The sequence below is a fragment of the Mesoplodon bidens genome (assembly GCF_964165515.1).
Source record: "Mesoplodon bidens genome assembly, chromosome: 2".
NCBI classification, from domain to species: domain Eukaryota; kingdom Metazoa; phylum Chordata; class Mammalia; order Artiodactyla; family Ziphiidae; genus Mesoplodon; species Mesoplodon bidens.
In genome coordinates this window covers 122057020-122079314 of record NC_138177.1, presented here as the reverse complement: position 1 = coordinate 122079314, position 22295 = coordinate 122057020, and the positions used below count along the sequence as shown (strand labels likewise).

The 22295-nt window shown below is 34.1% G+C and overlaps 1 protein-coding gene across 1 annotated transcript in view; it reads right to left on the bottom strand.

The window, feature by feature from the left end:
• The window catches only part of LRRIQ3 (leucine rich repeats and IQ motif containing 3), a gene marked incomplete at its 5' end in the record, with an annotated part of 160098 nt that overhangs the window by 100948 nt on the left and 36855 nt on the right, over positions 1-22295 (bottom strand). Inside the window, 1 exon segment of the mRNA XM_081214271.1 lies at positions 14188-14344. Coding sequence (XP_081070397.1) covers positions 14188-14344 — 157 coding nt within the window.

Here is a 22295-nt window from a genome sequence, read left to right as displayed (position 1 = left end):
AAATGAAAAAGAAATGAAGGAAACGATAGCAAAGATCAACCAAACTAAAAGCTGGTTCTTTGAGAAGATAAACAAAATTGACAAACCATTAGCCAGACTCATCAAGAAAAAAAGGGAGAAGACTCAAATCAATAGAATTAGAAATGAAAAAGGAGAAGTAACAACTGACACTGCAGAAATACAAAAGATTATGAGAGATTACTATAAGCAACTCTATTCCAATAAAATGGACAACCTGGAAGAAATGGACACATTCTTAGAAATGCACAACCTGCCAAGACTGACTCAGGAAGAAATAGAAAATATGAATAGACCAATCACAAGCACTGAAATTGAAACTGTGATTAAAAATCTTCCATCAAACAAAAGCCCAGGACCAGATGGCTTCACAGGTGAATTCTATCAAACATTTAGAGAAGAGCTAACACCTATCCTTCTCAAACTCTTCCAAAATATAGCAGAGGGAGGAACACTCCCAAACTCATTCTATGAGGCCGACATCACCTTGATACCAAAACCAGGCAAGGATGTCACAAAGAAAGAAAACTACAGGCCAATATCACTGATGAACATAGATGCAAAAATCCTCAACAAAATACTAGCAAACAGAATCCAACAGCACATTAAAAGGATCATACACCATGATCAAGTGGGGTTTATCCCAGGAATGCAAGTATTCTTCAATATACGCAAATCAATCAATGTAATACACCATATTAACAAGTTGAAGGAGAAAAACCATATGATCATCTCAATAGATGCAGAGAAAGCTTTCGACAAAATTCAACACCCATTTATGATAAAAACCCTGCAGAAAGTAGGTATAGAGGGATCTTTCCTCAACATAATAAAGGCCATATATGACAAACCCACAGCCAACATTGTCCTCAATGGTGAAAAACTGAAACCATTTCCACTAAGATCAGGAACAAGACAAGGCTGCCCACTCTCACCACTCTTATTCAACATAGTTTTGGAAGTTTTAGCCACAGCAATCAGAGAAGAAAAGGAAATAAAAGGAATCCAAATTGGAAAAGAAGAAGTAAAGCTGTCACTGTTTGCAGATGACATGATACTATACATAGAGAATCCTAAAGATGCTACCGAAAAACTACTAGAGCTAATCAATGAATTTGGTAAAGTAGCAGGATATAAAATTAATGTACAGAAATCTCTGGCATTCCTGTACACTAATGATGAAAAATCTGAAAATGAAATCAAGAAAACACTCCCATTTACCATCGCAACAAAAAGAATAAAATATCTAGGAATAAACCTACCTAAGGAGACAAAAGACCTGTATGCAGAAAACTATAAGACACTGATGAAAGAAATTAAAGATGATACAAATAGATGGAGAGATATACCATGCTCCTGGATTGGAAGAATCAATATTGTGAAAATGACTCTACTACCGAAAGCAATCTACAGATTCAATGCAATCCCTATCAAACTACCAATGGCATTTTTCACAGAACTAGAACAAAAAATTTCAAAATTTGTTTGGAAAAACAAAAGCTCCCGAATAGCTAAAGCAATCTTGAGAACGAAAAACGGAGCTGGAGGAATCAGGCTCCCTGACTTCAGACTATACTACAAAGCTACAGTAATTAAGACAGTCTGGTACTGGCATAAAAACAGAAAGATAGATCAGTGGATCAGGATAGAAAGCCCAGAGATAAACCCACGCACATATGGCCAACTTATCTTTGATAAAGGAGGCAGGAATGTACAGTGGAGAAAGGACAGCCTCTTCAATAAGTGGTGCTGGGAAAACTGGACAGGGACATGTAAAAGTTTGAGATTAGATCATTCCCTAGCACCATACACAAAAATAAGCTCAAAATGGATTAAAGACTTAAATGTAAGGCCAGAAACTATCAAACTCTTAGAGGAAAACATAGGTAGAACACTCTATGAGATAAATCACAGCAAGATCCTTTTGGACCCACCTCCTAGAGAAATGGAAATAAAAACAAAGATAAACAAATGGGACCTAATGAAACTTCAAAGCTTTTGCACAGCAAAGGAAACCATAAACAAGACCAAAAGACAACCCTCAGAATGGGAGAAAATATTTGCAAATGAAGCAACTGACAAAGGATTAATCTCCAAAATTTATAAACAGCTCATGCAGCTCAATAGCAAAAAAACAGACAACCCAATCCAAAAATGGGCAGAAGACTTAAATAGGCATTTCTCCAAAGAAGATATACAGACTGCCAACAAACACATGAAAGAATGCTCAACATCATTAATCATTAGAGAAATGCAAATCAAAACTACAATGAGATATCATCTCACACCAGTCAGAATGGCCATCATCAAGAAATCTAGAAACAATAAATGCTGGAGAGGGTGTGGAGAAAAGGGAACACTCTTGCACTGCTGGTGGGAATGTGAATTGGTACAGCCACTATGGAGAACGGTATGGAGGTTCCTTAAAAAACTACAAATAGAACTACCATATGACCCAGCAATCCCACTACTGGGCATATACCCTGAGAAAACCATAATTCAAAAAGAGACATGTACCAAAATGTTCATTGCAGCTCTATTCACAATAGCCCGGAGCTGGAAACAACCTAAGTGTCCATCATCGGATGAATGGATAAAGAAGATGTGGCACATATATACAATGGAATATTACTCAGCCATAAAAAGAAACGAAACTGAGCTATTTGTAATGAGGTGGATAGACCTAGAGTCTGTCATACAGAGTGAAGTTAGTCAGAAAGAGAAAGACAAATACCGTATGCTAACACATATATACGGAATTTAAAAAAAAAATGTCATGAAGAACCTAGGGGCAAAACGGGAATGAAGACGCAGACCTACTTGAGAATGGACTTGAGGATATGGGGAGGGGGAAGGGTGGGCTGTGACAAGGCGAAAGAGAGGCATGGACCTGTATACACTACCAAACGTAAGGTAGGTAGATAGTGGGAAGCAGCCGCAGAGCACAGGGAGATCAGCTCTGTGCTTTGTGACCGCCTGGAGGGGTGGGATGGGGAGGGTGGGAGGGAGGGAGATGCATGAGGGAAGGGATGTGGGAACAGTTGTATATGTATGACTGATTCACTTTGTTATAAAGCAGAAACTAATTAAAAAAATAAATAAATAAACTTTAAAAAAAAAAAATGGATAACCAGTGGACCTACTATATAGCACAGGGGACTCTGCTCAATGTTATGTGGCAGCCTGGATGGGAGGGGAGTTTGGGGGAGAATGGGTACATGCATATGTATAGCCGAGTCCCTTTGCTGTGCATCTGAAACTATCACAACATTGTTAATCGGCTATACTCCAATATAAAATAAAAAGTAAAAAAAAAACTTTCCCCTATCAGCTATTGGTTTACCTTGAAATTCAGTCTGTATAGGAGAGGGAGGATAAATCCTCAATTCTTTCCCTTTACCAGTTTTCAGAGTAATTACTATTGGGTGGCTCTTTGCTTCTAGGTCTTTCCAGTGGAGAGAGTTAAGATGTATATATTTTAAGGGGAAAATAGTCATGAGTTTATACTGTTATTTCCAATTCAAAATCACTACCACTAAGCTTCTTTTACTTTCATTTTATATTTGTGTCTCTTTTGTTTTACATTGAAAATCTTGGTTCCTAATGACATCAACACAATTATATATTCATTTTATCGGTGCGGGTGTGTGTGTGGTCTCCAATAACAATGACACTGATAACTGAAAACAAAAAACAAAACAAAACAAAACAAAAAAAATTTGTTTACTAAGCTTACTTAAGAATTCCTAAAATCTGAATCATATAATGATGAGAAATGACCAAATTTGTTGTCAAAGATTTACAAGTCTTTGACAATTTAAAAAGTCATATGAACTTGACAATTGCATGGGAAAGGTTCCTTAGTAAATATTCAAAGGATACCTAATTCCTATATTCCTGAAATTGTTTCAAAGCATAGGGAAAAGGAAAGTGTCTTTAGACAGACCACTGTCCTGATATCAATACCTCAAAAAGCAGGCACCAAAAGAAAACAGTACAACCTCACTCATTATTACAGAGGGTAAAATCTTAAAATAAGTATTAGCTATCCCAACTGAGTGATTCCCATTCAAACAAAAACACACAATGACTAAGGTCTGTTTTAAGAATGCAAGCACGGTTCAAAATAACAAGATATATTGATTTAATTCATTACCTTAGCATACTAGGAAAAAAAATGAAGAACTCTCAATAGAATTTGAAAAGACATGTAATAATGTTCAACAAATACTTGTGCTTTATATTTAATCCAACATCTCAGTACTAAAATACTTTCTTAACATGATGAAGAGTACCTACCAGAAATTTTGCAATATCATATTTCAAGATGAAATAATAGTGGTATTAGGATCAAAGTCAGAAATAATACAAGAATTACAAGAATACCCATTTACCACCAATATTATTCTGGAATTTGAAATCTACTCAAGAAAACAAGAAAAATAGGAAAAAGTATGATTGTTGAAAAGGAAAAGTGATCATTTTCTAAAGAATACTCTGACAATCTAACAGAATAAACTGAAAAATCATTTCAAATAACAAGACAGTGACTAAAAAAATCAACACTCTCTTTTATAAAAATACTAGTCTGAAATTATAATTTAAAAAAATTCAAGTCTCAACATAAAATAATTGTTTTTATGTTTTATGTATTATTTTTGGAATAATCTTAAATGTGCAAGAGCTACGTGAATAATACTACACAATGTCAGTGAAAATCATAGAAATAACTGAATAAATAGAAATATATACAAAGGTGCTTAAACAAATGACTCAACATTATAACATGTCTATTCTCCCATAATCACTTTCTAAATACAATGCCATTAAAATAAATATCTTTTAATATACAAAATGATCTTAAACTTCATTTGAATAAATAAAACACAAAAATAGCCAATAATAATGAAAATTGGTTTGTCTTATCACAAATCAACATCACATAGCTAAAATATTAAAATGATGTTGTTTTCAAATAAGTAGATACAGGAGATTATCATATGTGATAAATGTACTATTTTAAATACCTGGTAGAATAATAATTAACAAATGGTGTTGGAATAATTTACTATATATAAAAATATAAAGTTTTTTTCTTTTTCTCTAAAATTAATTATTAAAAAAAAATTGAAGTACAGTTGATTTATAATATTATGTTAGTTTAAGGTGTAGATCATAGTGATTCAGTATTTTTGCAGATTATACTTCATTATAGGTTATTAAAAGATAATGGGTATAATTCCCTGTGCTAAATAGTATATCTTTATTGCTTATCTATTTTATATATAGTAGTCTGTATCTGTTAATCCCATATCCCTAATTTGTCCCTCTCTCTTTCCCCTTCTCCCCTCTGGTAACCACAAATTTTTTATATGGTGAGTCTGTTTCTGTTTTCATATACTTCAATTTCTATAATTTTTCATATTTCACATATAAGTGATATCATATAATATTTGTATTTCTCTGACAGTTCACTAAGCATAATATTCTCTAGGTCCATCCACATTGCTGCAAATGGCAGTATTTCATTCAAATATGTAGTTTTATCCTTACTACAACCCCAAACTAAAATAATTTCCAAGTGGATGATACTTAAAAGTAAAAATATAAAACATAAAAATGTCAGAATAAAATAACTCATCTTTTTATAAGCCTAGAGTTGTGAAGAACATTTTTTAGCATTCTATAAAGAATAGACACCCCAAATACTCACCGGTTTGACCACATTAGAATTAAAGTTTTCTGAACAGCAAAAGACACTATAGATAAAACTAATACACAAATGATAAACTGGAAAAAAACATATGATAAGGGAAAATTTCACTGAAATTGTCCCTTCAAAGTTAAATGGAGTAAAATTCTATATAGCAAGTCCATACCAATAGAACAATGAACAAAGGATATGAACAAATAAAGAAAAAGAAAATAAACAAAAGCAAGTACAGAATAAAAGTGGTCAACATAAAAAAGTTATCTTTTATTAATGATAAGTATGATGTAAGTTAAATCTGCATGTTTCTTAATAAAACTACGTTAGCTTATTTGTTTAGACATTCCCAAAGGAGTTTAAGTTTTACAAATCAAAATCACTTAACTTTTACAAATTTTTAAAATTCATTATCAAATTGTGACATGGTAAGAGGGAAGAGCAAATAAACCATGGGGTGTCATTTAGAAGGGAAAATTAATAACTTGGAGCATAATGGAAAGAGAAATTACAGTAATAGGTCAGGAGCTTACCAGGAAGGGGGCCTACAGCAAATTTATTTTATTTCTAGGCAAGGAGAAGGATAAGCAAAAGGACAGCTATCTGGAAATGTGCAATAGGGATATGGTTTCAGAAGCACAGAATGAAAACTATGATCATGCCAGAAAACCCGTCTTAAAAAAGAGTGGCAAAGTGCCTACAGTCTGGAAAATGAGGCAGGACAGAAGGACATAAATTTGAGCCAGTTTTCTTCCTGTTATAAAATCAGTCTTCACCTCTGAGTCAGTTGCCCAAAAAGACTGAGAAACTTTGAATACCGAAGAGAACTAAGCTGAACGGTACCAGGTAGATTTCCAGTCTCTGCATGAAATAATTTAGGCAGAAATACTCCTTGTAGTCCTTGGAAATGTAGACACAATATCTTTATACACAGAGTAAAAGATAACTTCCACATTGTGTATTTTAACAAAAAAGTTCTGTGGTTACAGTGCCAGTTGTCCTCTAACTGGTTCTAAAAGGCCAGGATAGCATGCAGATATGTGAGTGTTTTGGGTGAACAGCTGAGATGGAACTATGATTACAAAAAACATATGTTTCAATAAAGGAAAAATGGACACTTCATTGAATAATATTAAGAATAAAGGAATTTTTACTTACATTTGTATTTATATTTGTCTTGTGACCCCTAGGAGAGAGTCAGTGTATCATATGTTACTGATATTACAGCTGTTAGGTATGTGCATGGGACCAACAGAATTGATTTTGCAAGATGTTAAAAGATGCCAAGAAAGTTACCATCTGGCATAATTTATAAGTATCTCCCTTATAATTTTTTCCTAATTTCTATCTATTTCAGGTTTAAGTCAAGTAATTTTCCTTTATTCACCTCAATTCACAAAGTATTTGTTGAAAGGTACTGTGAGCACTTCATAGTTCCTGTCCCTATGCTTTTCCCACATGTGTTATGCTATAAGTCGTCTGCTCAATTCTCTCATTTTCCTAGTGATCTCTCTGTTGACGTTGGCAACCCTCACAGTTTAACAACTCAGATTTTGTATTAATCTAGCATCCACTTGCTGCTTTTTAAAAATAATTCTGAAATTGCTTGGTTGTAAAAATTTTCGTATCCATATCTATGGAGTCAAGCATAATATATGGTGTCCCAGGTTTTTCCAGAAAGGAGATACCAAGACACTTAAGTGTGCAAAACGTTTATTGGGAAGTAATACTCTTTAAAGGAAAACGGAGGAAGTAGATTAAGCAGGGAGAGTCAAAGTTTCTGCCAACCGACCAGGAGCTCTGAAGCAGTCTGTCTCTATCTGAAGGTCCAACAATGAGCAGTAATGGCCAGGCCCTTGTAACACTGCCTTACTCAGTAATTGCCTGAAGGCTGCCTAGAGAATAGTGTGACCTCTACTTGAAAGCAGAGGTGGACCCTGAACAATCTAACAGCTGGAGCTGTCAGCTAGCCACACTCCTTGCACCTGAGCAGCCACAAATGGTGTCTAATATTACCCTTGTATGCCTCTGTCCTAATCCTATTCATTTAGCTCCAAGTTTTCTCCTTTCAGTCTCAGTAAAATCTTTGATTGAAGGGGACAGTCTTTGCTTATTTTATTTTTACTGCCAGTGACAAGCAGAGGACCTGATATTTAGAAAGCACCTAGTAAATATCTGCAAAATTTTATTAAATGGATAAAGTTAGCCCATTATGTGTTGATTAAGTCAAAAAGTTACAGTTTCACTTCTAAGTCATCATTTTTGCTTCTTTGGATCCCAAAACATAGGTGAATTAAACTTAAATTAAATTACCCTTAGCCCCTGCTAGCCCTTAGTGACTCTTCTGATAAATATCTCATACTTCTACCTGACCCTAAAAGTCATTATTTCCCATAAGTCTTAATACTCAGCACAACTCCAACTCCTTTGATCAGACCCTTAGATGTAGGCAACTGACTAAACTGGATTTGAATTTGTATACTCCTGTCAATTCCATACTTTATATAATCAGTCCCTACCTAGTAAGTTATTCCTATTTCTTTCCCCTCTCCCTACAAGTTCCAGCATAGGAGTTGCTTTATGGCAATCTTTAAGGCCTTAGAATTTGTTACAGTGCTAAGGACATTCTAAATAGTCAAAAAATACCCATTTGAAATGAACTGTAATGCTGATGGAGCCTGAAAATGACTGTTAGACAATAACAAAAAACATGTAAGAATGTCATTACAAAGCTTTTTTCTTAAGACTTTCGTAAGTTAGTACAACATCACAGAAACTCATTGATAATAAAGGTCACTTTCCAGTGTAAGGACTCTTCACAAAACACTGAAATTAAAAAAATGAAACATCTATCCATAAGTTTCTTTTTAACTCTCCACATAATAAAATAAGGTGACCCATTCCACATCCCCTGAATCTGATATGAGATCAATGCTCGCAATATTTTCTTAGTATCTCCTACTGTTAAATGAAACAGAGAAGAGGGCAAAAGTCGTTTCATTATTTTTTGTCTTCTAAAATTATGGAGCTGATTATTCATTCTCCCTGCCCCCTCTATTTACCTGAATTCAAAGTAGGCACAAAAAACCCCAAACTCAAATATAATTAGTTACTTGGATTTGTAAAATTAAAATTAACACAACTTCATCCTTCCATGCAAGCTGTGCTCCACAGAACTCCAGGGAATGTTATCCACACAGACTGTGATATAAATGCACTCATGCAACGTGCAAAGCAGCAGCCCTGAGTAAGGTAAAGTCATCTCGTTCCTCTCTTACTCACATAGGGCATGTGATTATAAATCATTACATTTTTTTAATAGTAAAAAGAGAACTATACCCCACTAAAAGATATACGGATGGCAAGTAAACATCTGAAAAGATGTCATCACATGTCATTAAGGAATTGCAAATTAAAGCAACAATGAGACACTATTGCATACCTATTAGAATGGCCAAAACCTACTTACACTGACAATACCAAATGCTGGTGAAAATGTGGAGCAACAAGAACCTCATTCATTGCTAGTGGGAATGCAAAATGGTACAACCACTTTGGAAGATGGTTTTGCAGATTTTTTTTTTTTCAAAACTAAGCATCCTCCTACGATAAAACCCAGCAAACAAGTGTCCTTGTATTTATCCAAACAAGTTGAAAATGTATGTGCACACAAAAACCTGCACATGGATGTTTATACCCACTTTGTTCATAATTGCTAAAATTTGTAAGTAACCAAGATGTCCTTCAATAGGTGAATGGATAAATTGTTGTACCTCCAGACAATGGAATATTCTTTAGTTCTAAAAAGCAATGAGTTAATAAGCCATGAAAAGACATGGAGGAAACTTAAATGCATATTACTAAGTGAAAGAAGCCAGTCTAAAAAGGCTACACATGCTACATACTATATTATTCCAACTATATGACATTCTGGAAAAGGAAAAACTATGGAGGCAGTAAAAATATTATAGGTTGCCAAAGGTTAGGGGAAAATAAGGATGAATAGGCAGAACACAGAGGATTTTTACAGCAGTGAAACTATTCTGTACAATACTGTAATGGTGGATATGTCATTACATATTTGTCAAAACCCATAGAAGGTATAACACCAAGAGTGAACCCTAATGTAAACTGGACTTTGGGTGATAATGCTGTGTTAATGTGGGTTCATTGATTGTAACAAATATACCATTGTGGTGCAGGATGTGGATAATGGATACTCTACATATGTGGGGACAGGGAGTAACATGGAGACTCTCTATACTTTCTGCTAATTTTGCTGTGAACCTAAAAGTGCTCTAAAAATGATGTTTATTAACTAAGAAAAGAGAATTGTTCATGTGGAATATAACACAAAATAGAGGTTCCTGAAGGGAATATTTCTATATTTATGTTATAAAAAATGGAGATAAAATGTTTTTATCCACAATGCAAAATCTTTTTTTATTATATAAATAAAACATGATCTCTGATTAGAAAGAATATACAAAATTGTCAGAAAGAAAGGAATAATCACCTAACATTCTACCACTTAAATAACCACTATTAACAGATTGATGATTGTGATTTTCATGTATTTTAATGCATATGTGGTACAATTAAAAAGTTACTTTATATTTTTGAATCCTTATTAAAAATTATAATATATTAAAAGACAAACAGTTCCTCAGGTACGTACGTGTGTGTGTATATATATATATATATATATATATATATATATATATATATATACACACACACACCTTTAAGAAAATGTATTTAATAGTAATTAATGGAAAGGGTTCACAGGAGGATTATCTTCGAGTATATTTTGCTCTATTTTGTTTTACAAAAATGGTATTCAACATGGAATGTATATAGTTCCAACCATATTAGTTATGAGAAAAATGAATCTTTGGAACCAAAGGAAAATCAATAAAAATATCCTAGAATTCAACCAAATCATCAGTTCTAAAGCAAATCTTACTTTAGTATAGATGACTGCCATATTATATTATGTTTCCAGGAACTATAGAATGCCATAAAGGAGAACAAGATGTGAACATTCAATGTGCTAGAAGTGGTTCAATGTAAGAAATCTCTTCCAGAGAAATTGACTGGCTTGCCCTATGGATCTTTTTACTCATTCTGTTGATAACTAGGGAGATCATATGCACACTCTCCAGAAGATGAGTCAAGATAAAGGGTGTGAAATTCCAATATTAATGCTTCAAGGCAAGAGGGTGTTGAAGTCCTAAGAAAAAATTAGATCATGATTCTAGGAGGTGGGCTGTCAAAGAAGACAGAGATCCACAACACATAGATTTGTTTTATCTTTCCATGAGGTTATAACAATAAGGGTTCCTGGCCATCACTCTTTCTTACCTTTTAGGTGCTTTCTTTCCTTCCTAACAACATAAGACTAAACCAGCTTAAGGAAGCTTCAAATGTGAGGGTGTGGAGGTAAGAGGAAAGAGGGCAACTAACCTGCTCTGAAATAAATATATGGCAAATTTCTTTCCTCTGCTCTTAATCTCTGTCCTTTTGGCTATAATGAGTGTGACTTTCTTTCATACTATACCCCTTCTAAAATTCATGTTTTCAATATAGGAAATAACTATTCAAGATAAAAAAGCATGGGTCGCGGAGCAGCTGGGCCCGTGAGCCATGGCTGATGAGCCTGCGCATCCGGAGCCTGTGCTCTGCAATGGGAGAGGCCACAACAGTGAGAGGCCCGCATACCACAAAAAATAAATAAATAAATAAATAAAATAAAAATAAATAAAAAGCATGGGTAACAAAGAATATCTCACAGTCTAGCCCAGATTACTAAAATATTGCAATGGAATTTTAGACCAAAGCCTCAGTTAGGAACTGCTTTGTTTGCTATTACTCCCAGTACATATATTTTCCTTGGTAACTTTTGAGTAAAAGGATTGACTGTGCAAAAGCATATTTCAAATAGCCTTGTGTGCCCCAGCAAAACCCATCATAATAGTATCTAGATTTCCCTAAAATCCTACATAATGATATACAAATGTCCCTAAAGCTTGATCTAATTGACCACCATAATTCTGTATTTATGTCAGTCTATTCAATAACAGAAGAAAAACCACCTTCTGACCAATATCTGTAAGCCATGGATAAATAATATCCCTAGCAATTGTTTTAGATCCTCAATGTCTTCTACTCCAATCCCGTTTTTTATCAGATTCTTTCCTCATGGCTTCTAACTTTTGGTTCTGTATATCATTTACAGTTTATTTTTGCACCATTAACTCTGGATGTTTATATGGACTTCTGGCTTTGCACCACAGCATTTCCTAAATGAATGTGACTTGAACTCACTCTTCTGGTTCTTTCCTTTGTAGGTTACCATTAATATCAAAAATTTTAAGCCCTTGGGAGACCAAGCACGTTTTATCCCCAAACAGGAGCAGATTCAGACAATGATTGCTTTATCTAATTACTGAAACTCGAATTCCATTCTTGATTAACCTTTCCATCACTTTGCTCACAGTATCTTTTTCTAATGCACTCCCAGTATTAAATGCTGATATTTCTCAACCCCTCCCCTTTCCCTACTCCCTACTCTTTTAATGTTTTCTGGATCCTAGGTTCTCTTAGGTATTCTATAGCATTAACTGTTCTCACTATAGCTTCTAATAAACCAAGCTCCAAGTCACTAAAGACTAGACATGTGAGTAGTAAAAATAATATCAACGGAGTGAGCTGAAGACTAAAAATGAAGCTAGCAGAAGATGGAATGACAATTATATATAGAAGAAATAGATTCAAAGATGAATCGTACAATGAAAAATTATTTCAGTTACTATAAAAAAGTGAGCTTTGAAGACAACTTCATAATGTATGAATGGTAGCTACAAACAATGAAAAAAGCATAGGAAAATGTACATATTTATAGACTATGAAAGAATAGTTTTTAATAAATGATATTAGTAGTGATGTGGTTAGTAGAATTACTAATATCAAAGAGCTTTAGAAAACTCCTTATAATTAATATATTTTAGCAAAAGATTTATAACATTCAAAATACTCCCAAAATCTTGAAATGGTATATTATATGTAACTTCATAAGTATTAAATAACATAACATTTATAATATATATTATTCCTATTTATGTATATATAATAGTCACTTGCCATAACACAACATATATACAAATAAACATATATGGATATGTATATATACATCTACATTTATATATGGGTGTTGGCTATCAGTATATCCAAAATGGTTATCAGTATAAAACATACCCATATCCAACTTGGATATCAGTATACATTAGTGAAAGTCATCTCTATATAAAGCATATAAAAAGCAGGTGACATGCCTGAAATCAACACGTTTATATTCTACAAAGAGGGCCAAAAGACACTTCACATAAACTTTATAGAGCATACTATCATCTGGAGCAAATTAATACAGTTGGCACTGCGTGCTAATGAGGAAAACGTTTTACATAGGATACATTTGCCTTTTAAACCTATGTTTTTATTCAATGGATAAACTTTGGTGGGATTTAATGGCTTGAGGACATTACTGTACTATATCTAGAACACGTGTCCTCAATTACATTGAAATCAGACTAGTGTCAGTCTGGACAGTTTGTATTCCCTTCTAATTATGTTAATGTAATGGAAACGTTTGTAGCTCAGGCTATTCAGGTACAGGTGTGAATACGAAGGAGTTTACAGACAAACACATTGCTTTATAAATTATAAAAAGTTCATTCCAGTTAATTATACTATAATGCCGAGCTTTCATTTTTACCATTACTTAATGGTAAAAGCAAAACAAAATTCTAAAAATAAAAAAGCACAAACTTTGGAGTCAGATGATCTCGAGTTAAGTCCTACAAATGTCACTTAACTGTTTGGCTTTTGGTAAGTTAATCAACCCCTATGAGCCTTAGTTTCCCTAATCATAAAAAAAGAGGTAAAAATATCTATCTTACAGTATCATGAAGAATAAATTACATACCACATGCAAAATATCTAGCACAGTGCCTGGTACATAGTAGGTACTCAATAAATATAAATTTCTTTCTATTTTTATTGTGTCCTTAAAGCAATACATGATTTTGCACAAAATACTGAGTGAATATTATACTATATGTACAATTATCAGCCTTTAATAATCTAAATATTTCTTTATATTTTCAGCTACTGAGAATATATTTTATATTACTAACTACTTCCAATAATTAATAAGAGAAAACACATATATAAAGCATAAATTATAAAATGGTTCTGTTAAGAGTGATTAATACACCACAAAAACTACATTTATACTACATTATATGACTTTTATCTCATCAAGAAAATCTCAAGCATAATATTAACAAGATAATAGAAGACATTTAAAAGAGATTAAAGAAATTATTACTAATGCAATATAAACTATAAATATAGTGTCTTAAAAATATTTCAAAGAAAAGTAATAAAATAATTACACTTACATGTTTCCAATGTGCAAGCTTTTCTGTTATATTGGTTCCAGGCTGAAAAATGAGATCCTTAAAGAGCTTATCTTCAAATCCTCTGTGTTTGTAAATCCATTTTTTTTCACTTTCACTAATAGTTTTTTCCTGATGTTTTTTACACAAGAACAAGTGGCTGAATATAAGGGGTTGGGGGGGGGAGGGAGAACTGTCATTTAGTTTTTTTGCAAAAAAAAAAACTACTTATGAGTTCACTTACATCTTAGAAAACATAGTGGTAAACTTAATGTAATATTTGCTTTCATATTATTACTATATAAAACTAGGCATTAGGGCTGGCTCATCAACATTCATCAAGGGACGAATGAGTGCTGAGAAATCTCTGGGGACATGAATGCACAAACAATTCTGTAACTACATCTGGCTATGCATTTTATAATATAATGTCAGAGAGAACATGACTAAAATATCTATAGAAATATGTTAACCAATATAAACTCTTTTTATCTTTCTTCTCCAGTGAAGAAACAACTTCTTATTTCCACCTAGTAAAACTACTTTACAGCAGTATTGTCCAAGAGAATATAATGTATGCCATAAAATAACTTCAAATTTTCTATTAGCCACACTAAAAAAAAAAGTAAAAAGAAACAGATGAGATTAATTTTAATACATTTTACCCTTGCACAACACAACTGTGAACTGCATGAGTTATTATATATGAATTTTTTTCAATAAAAATAGTACTATACTATCTGTGATTGGCTGAACCCACCACACTGCGGAACCTGCAAGTACACAGGGACAAGTGTAAAGGACTAGAGCATCTGCAGAGTTTGGTATCTGCAGCAGGTCCTGGAACCAATCTCTTGCAGATAGCAAGCGATGACTGTATTATGTTTTATTTAACCTAATGTATTCAAAATATTACTAGATAAATGGCATCAACAAACTAATATCACAATAGTAAAATACTAAATGTTAGCTCTGTAAGACCAAAAACAAGGGAAGGATAACATCTCTCACCCAATCTATTCAACACTGTACTCAAAGTCCTACTCAGTCCAATAAGGCAATAAAAGAAAACCATATACCAATATAATCTTTGAATACAGATGCAAAAATTCTAAATACTAATAAAAAGAATCCAGCAATGTAAGCAAAGTATAATAAGACTATGACCAAGTATTACAAAGCTCATTACATAAACAATTTAATGAAGAGAAAAATGTAAGAGTATATAAATGGATGCAGAAAGGCATTGGATAAAATTCAGCAGCTAATCTTTATTTTAAATTTTTTGTAAGAGAGGATATCAAAGTAAACTACTTCAATACCATGGAGACAGATTACCAAAAAACAGTAATATTCATATATGTGATGAAAGAGCAAAATCATTTGAATTAAAATGATGAAACAGGTAGAAACTTTACTGTTACCATTATTATTAAACAGCAAAAGAAAAACAAAATTGTCCAAGGAAAAGCAATTTTTCCATTTCTCAGATTTTTAAAGTGGGCTCCACCTGTTCATTCCTTCATTCAAATATTTTCACTGATGATCTAAAAATTAGTTAGGGTGAAATATATTGAGAATAAAACTTATAATGGTTCAAATAAGACAGAATTTTACTTTTCTCACATGCAGTCTACACTGGTGGAGAGTGCTGCTCCATAAAATAATTCAATCTTGCCTCACCATACTCAAAGACAGTTGTTAACCCACATGACTAATGCCTTCCAGCCCATGGGAAGGGAAAGTCATGAAAATAAAGGGGGTACAATTACCATTTAAGTATTTGAAGCAGCAGTTGTGGTCATTAATTCTGTTCACTTACAAATCTAAAAAAAATATAGTCAGATGAACACACTTAGCTGCAAGTAAAATTGGTTAACAAAATCTCTAGTAGTTATGCAACTGCTAAAAGAAAAGAAAAGAATGGATTTTCAAGGAAAAAGTAGTATTTTGAAACTGACCACTATGTGCTCTGTGAAGAGAAGAAAGTCTGTAATACCACGAAGGTTATATTCTCTAATAAGTAGAGTTAGACAATATGGAAATAAAACACTAAATATATAAAAAATGAATTGCTTTTCACATAGGCTGGATTGGGATAGTATTGCTAAGAGGAAACAAGTTATAGTGAGGATCTCAGAAAAACATTCTAGTAAAGCAAATGACAAGTACAAAAGGCCAGGTGGAAGTATGCTTAGGGAGGCAAGAACACACTTGGCATGTTTGAAGAACAGGAAGCTCACTGGGATGGACAGTCACTGCAGAGTTTTAAGCAGAAGAATGGCTTTGAGATCAGAGAAGATCAAGATGGTGAAGTAGGAGGATGTGGAAGTAACCTCCCCCCAATGAACACATCAAAAATACATCTACATGTGGAACAATCCTCACTGAAAAGTAAGCAGAGACTGGAAGAAATATTCCTGTACAACCAAAGCTGTGAGAAAGATCCCCACAGAATCAGGTAGGAAGGAAGAGATGTGATCAGGTCAGGACCTTTGCCCCTGGGAGGAGACTCAGAGGAAAAGAGATGGTACACAGGTGGAGACCCTCCCTGGGAAATGAGCAGTTTGAGCCACATATTGAGCACCCCAGCCCTGGGGTCCGACACTGGGAAGGCAAGCCCACTTGTCTGGTTCTAGGGCCAGTGGGACTAACAGCAGGGCTGTGGGAAGCCTGCTTGTGAGGAGTATGCACAAACTCCCTTGCTCCTGAAACAGTGCAGAGGGGATGGATTGAGACTGCACGGTGGCTGGCTGATTTCCTGGAACTGCCCTGGCCTGTGTACCAACTTTAAGAGAGTGGTCGCTCATGATGCAGCTCCACACTGGGGAAAGGGCTCTGTGGCTGAGGGACAAAGGATACTCAGACACAAAGCAGCAACTGAGCAAAGCAGGGGCAACCATTACTGGTGCTCATACAGGTAGTGCATTGGAAACAGTCCAGGTCCCTGCCAAGGCCGGACCAACAGAGCTTATGCCCCAACCCACACCAAGCCCACATGCTAGCCACTCTTGCCCCATCATTGCTTCCCTCTGGCGTGAGAGTGCCAGTGCTGGGAGTGGGAAGGGCAAAGATTTAATGGGAACAGCCAGAGCCGGCTTGAATATGAACCCCAGGGCTTTTGCTCCAGCAACTTGGGACAGGCCCCTTCCCCCAACAGGGTGGTGACAGCCACTGAGCAGAGGAAAAGCCCCAGCTCACTCATGGCTCTGGACCTAGCCACTCCTTCTCCAGCCCCACCTCCTACTAAGGTGATAGCTGCAAGCACACCTTGAGGAAAGATGTGACTAGTATTGTCAGATCTAGCTCTCCCATCAAGGCCACTGGGCACACACAGACTGTAGAGAAATGCTTCCACACAAGGACATTTTTCAGGACTGTTATAAGTTACTGTTTCACCTAATTTCATAGAGACAGAGAAAGTTAAGCAAAATGAGAAGATAGAGGAATTTTGTTTCAATTGAAAAGGCAAGAGAAAACGCCTGAAAAACAACCAATGAAACAGAAAGAAATAATTAACCAGATAAAGAGTTCAAACCATTAGTAATAAGAATGCTAAATGAATTAGAGAAAATTACAGATTAATAAACTGCAAATTTTAACAAGGGACTAGAAATATAAAAAAAGAACCAATCAGAACTGGAGAATACAGTAACTGAAATGAAAAACAAACTAAAAGAAAAACCAACATTTTTATTATAGGGATCTGAGAAAAAGAGAGAAGAGGGTTGAAAATGTATTTGATGAAATTATGACTGAAAACTTCCCAAACATGAAGAAGGAAATAGATATCCAGGTACAGTAAGCACAGTGGGTCCCAAACAAGATGAACCCAAACAGACCCACCTCAGGACATATCATAATTAAAATGACAAAAGCTAAAGAGAGAATTCTAAAGGTAGCAAGACAAAAACAAAGCATCATATACAAGGGAACCCTCAAAAATCAGCTGATAGCCTCATAAGGCTATCAGCTGATTTTTATGCAGAAAAATTACAGGCCAGAAGGGAGTAGCATGATATATTCAAAGTGCTGAAAGGGGAAAACTGCAACCTAGGACACACTACCCAGCATGATTGTCATTTAGAATTGGAAAGATAACTTCTCAGACAAGCAAAAACAAGAAGAGTTCATTAATACTAAACCTACCCTAAAAGAAATGTTAAAGAATCTTTTCTAAGTGGAAAAGAAAAGGCTATAACAAGAAGAAAGAATCTATAAAGGAAAAATCCCACTAGTTAAGACAAATACATAGTAAAGGATGAAAATCAACCACTGAAATAAGCTAGTACAAATATTTAAAAACAAAAAAATTGTAAAATCAACTATCACTACAATAGTCAGTAAAGGACACACATGAAGATGTAATATATGACATCAAAAACAATATGTGTGGGAGGGGAGTAAAAAGTGTAGATATTTTAGAATGTGTTTGAATTTAAAGGACTACACATTTAAAACAAATAGATATAGTTACAGGTCAACATATATGAACCCCATGGTAACCATAAATCAAAAACCTACCATAGGGCTTCCCTGGTGGCGCAGAGGTTGAGAGTCCGCCTGCCGATGCAGGGGACATGGGTTCGTGCCCCGGTCTGGGAAGATCCCACATGCCGCGGAGCGGCTAGGCCTGTGAGCCATGGCCACTGAGCCTGCGCGTCCGGAGCCTGTACTCCGCAACGGGAGAGGCCACAACGGTGAGAGGCCCGCGTATCGCAAAAAAAAAAAAAAAAAAAAACCTACCATAGATACACAAAAACTAGAAAGGAACACAGCATTCAATTAAAGAAAATCATCAATTCACAGGGAAGAAACTAATAGAAGAAGAAAACAACAGAGAAGAACTATAAAAAACCCAGAAAATAAGTGATAAAATGGCAATAAGTACATACCTATCAATAAGTGATAAAATGACAATAAGTACATACCTATCAATAGTTACTTTAGATGTCAATGGACTAAATGCTCCAATCAAAAGACATAAGATAGCTGACTGAATTAAAAAACAAGTCCTATCTATAGAAAAAGTAGAACAAATTGAGACCAAAGTTAGCAGAAAAAGTAGAAAAAGAATAATAAAATGATCCTGAAGTTAGAAGAAGGAAGAAAATAATAAAGATTAGAGAGGAAATACATGAAATAGAGAACAGGAAAACAACAGAAAATGTAACCAACCTAAGAGTTGGTTCTTTGAAAAGATAAAGAAAATCACAAAGCTTTAGCTAGACTAAGGGGAAAAAAAAAAAAGAGAAATGACCCAAATTGACAAAATTATAAATGAAAAATGAGACATTACAATTTATACCACACAGACATGACACATCATAAGAGACCATTATGAACCACTATATGCCAACAAACTGGACAACTTAGAAGAAACTGAAAAATTATTAGAAACACAACTATTTGAAACAAATTAGGAATAAACAGAAAGTCTGAATAGACCAATTACCAATAAGGAGATCAAATCAGTAATAAAATGTCTCCCAGTGAAGAGAAGCCCAGGACCAGATGGCTTCACTGGTGAATTTTACCAAACATTTAAAGAATTAGCACCAATTATTCTTAAACTCTCCCAAAAACTCAAAGAGGAGGAAACACTCCCAGACTCATTTTATGAGGCCAGCGTTACTCTGATACGAAAGCCAGATAAGGACAGTAACAGAAAAGAAAACTACAATTCAATCCCTGTTGAATATAGGTGCAAAAAGTCTCAATAAAACATTAGCAAACACAGTTAAAGATCCTTCACCATGATCAAGTGGGATTTATACATGGGATGCAAAGAAGGTTCAAAATATGCAAATAAATGTGATCCATCACATAAATAGAATGAAAGAAAAAAATCATATGATCATCTCAAGAGATGCAGAAAAAGTATTTGACAAAATTCAACTTCTGTTCATGATAAAAACTCTCAAGAAATTAGGTATAGAAGGAATATAACACAATAAAGGCCATATATAATAAGCACTCAGCTATCATCATACTTAATCATGAAAAGCTGAAATAGTTTCTTCTAGAATCAGGAGTAAGACAAGGGTGCCCACTCTCACCACTCCTATTCAACATAGAACTGGAAGTCCTTGCCAGAGCAATCAGGCAAGACAATGAGAGAAAAGAAATAAAAGAAAACATAGGAAAATGTTGGAAAAGAAGTAAAATTATCTCTGTTTGCAGATGACATGATTTTATATACAGAAAATCTTAAAGACTCCATTAAAAAAAACTGTTAGATATAACTGAAAATGTCAGTACAACTGTAGGATACAAAATTAACACTCAAAAATCAGTAATGTTTCTACCACTATCCACTATATGGAAAAGAAATAGAGAAAAAAATCCCATTTAAAATAGCATCAAAAACAATAAAATATCAGGACTAAACTAAGGAGGTGAAAGATTTCTACTCTGAAAACAATAAAATATTAATGAAAGAAACTGAAGACACAAATAAATAGAAAAGTATCCCATGTTCATAGATTGGGAAAATGAATATTGTTAAAATGTCAATACATCCAGAAGCCATCTACAGATTCAATGAAATCTCTATCAAGATTCCAATAGGAGTAGGAAAAAATCCTAATATTTATATGGAGCCACTATATACCCAAAATAGCCAAAGCAATCCTGAGAAAGAAGAACAACACTGGAGGCATTACATGCCCTGATTTCAAACTATATTACAAAGTTATAGTAATTAAAACAGTATTGTATTGACATAAAAACAAGCCCATATATCAACGAAACAGAATAAGGAGCACAGAAATAAAACCGTGCCTATATGGGTCAATTAATTTATGACAAAGGAGCCAAGAATCAACAATGGTAAAAGGACAGTCTCTTCAATAAACAGCATTGAGAAAACCAAACAGCAACATGCAAAAGAATGAAACTCCTCCACTGTCTTACAGCATACACAAAAATTAACTCAAAATGGATTAAAGACTTAAATGTAAGACATGAAACCATGAAACTCCTTGGAAGTCGACATAGGAAAAAGGTCATTGGCATGGTTCTTGGCAATGATTTTTTGGATAGTAGTACAAGCAACAAAATCAAAAGTAAACAAGTGGAACTACATCAAATTAAAAAGCTTCTGCACAGCAAAAGAAATAAGCAACAAGATGAAAAGACAAGCTACAGAATGTGAAAAAAATATTTGTAAGCCATATATCTGATAAGGGGTTAATATCCAAAATATATAAAGAACTCATAGAACTCAAAAACAAACAAAAAAATGAATAATCCAATTTAAAAATGGGTAAAAGACCTGAACAGACATTTTTCCAAAGAATTCCACATGGTCAACAGACACAAGAAAAGATGCTTAACATCACTAATCATCAGGGAAATGCAAATCAAAAACACAATGCAGTATCACCTCATACCTGTTAGAATGGCCATCATCAAAAAGACAACAGACAACAAAGGCTGCCAAGGATCCAGAAGGGAAGGAAGCCTTGTGCACTGCTGGTGGGATCATAAACTGATATAGCCACTATAAAGAACAGTATTAAGAATCCTCAAAAAATTAAAAGCAGAACTATGACATGACTCAGCAATTTCACTTCTGAACATATATCCAAACTACCCCCCAACAAAAAGCACCAACTCAAAATTATATCTAACCCCCAGACATGCCTTATAAGAAATACTAAAGGAAGTTCTTCAGGTTGAAAGCAAGTGACCTCAAACAGTAATTTAAATCCACAAAAAAAATAAATAAATAAAGAGTGCTGGTAAAAAAATTGTGTAATTATAAAACAATATAAATTCAAATTTCTACTCGTTTCTTCTCTTAACTAACTTAAAAAACAATTGTATAATATTTATATAATTGTATTTTTGTCTAAAACATGTATAAATGTAATGTATTTGACAATAATAGCACAAGGCAGCAGGTGGAAGCAAAGCTGTTTTAGAGTAACAAAATAATACTAGATTGTAATTTAAATCCACAGGAAAAAAAATGAAAAGAACTAGAAATATGATAAATAGTACTGTCAATGTAACAAACTCAATGAATATATAGTTGTTCTTTTTTGCCTTAGCTCCTTTAAAGGATATAACACTTTATAAAGTGATAATTATAATAATATACTTTT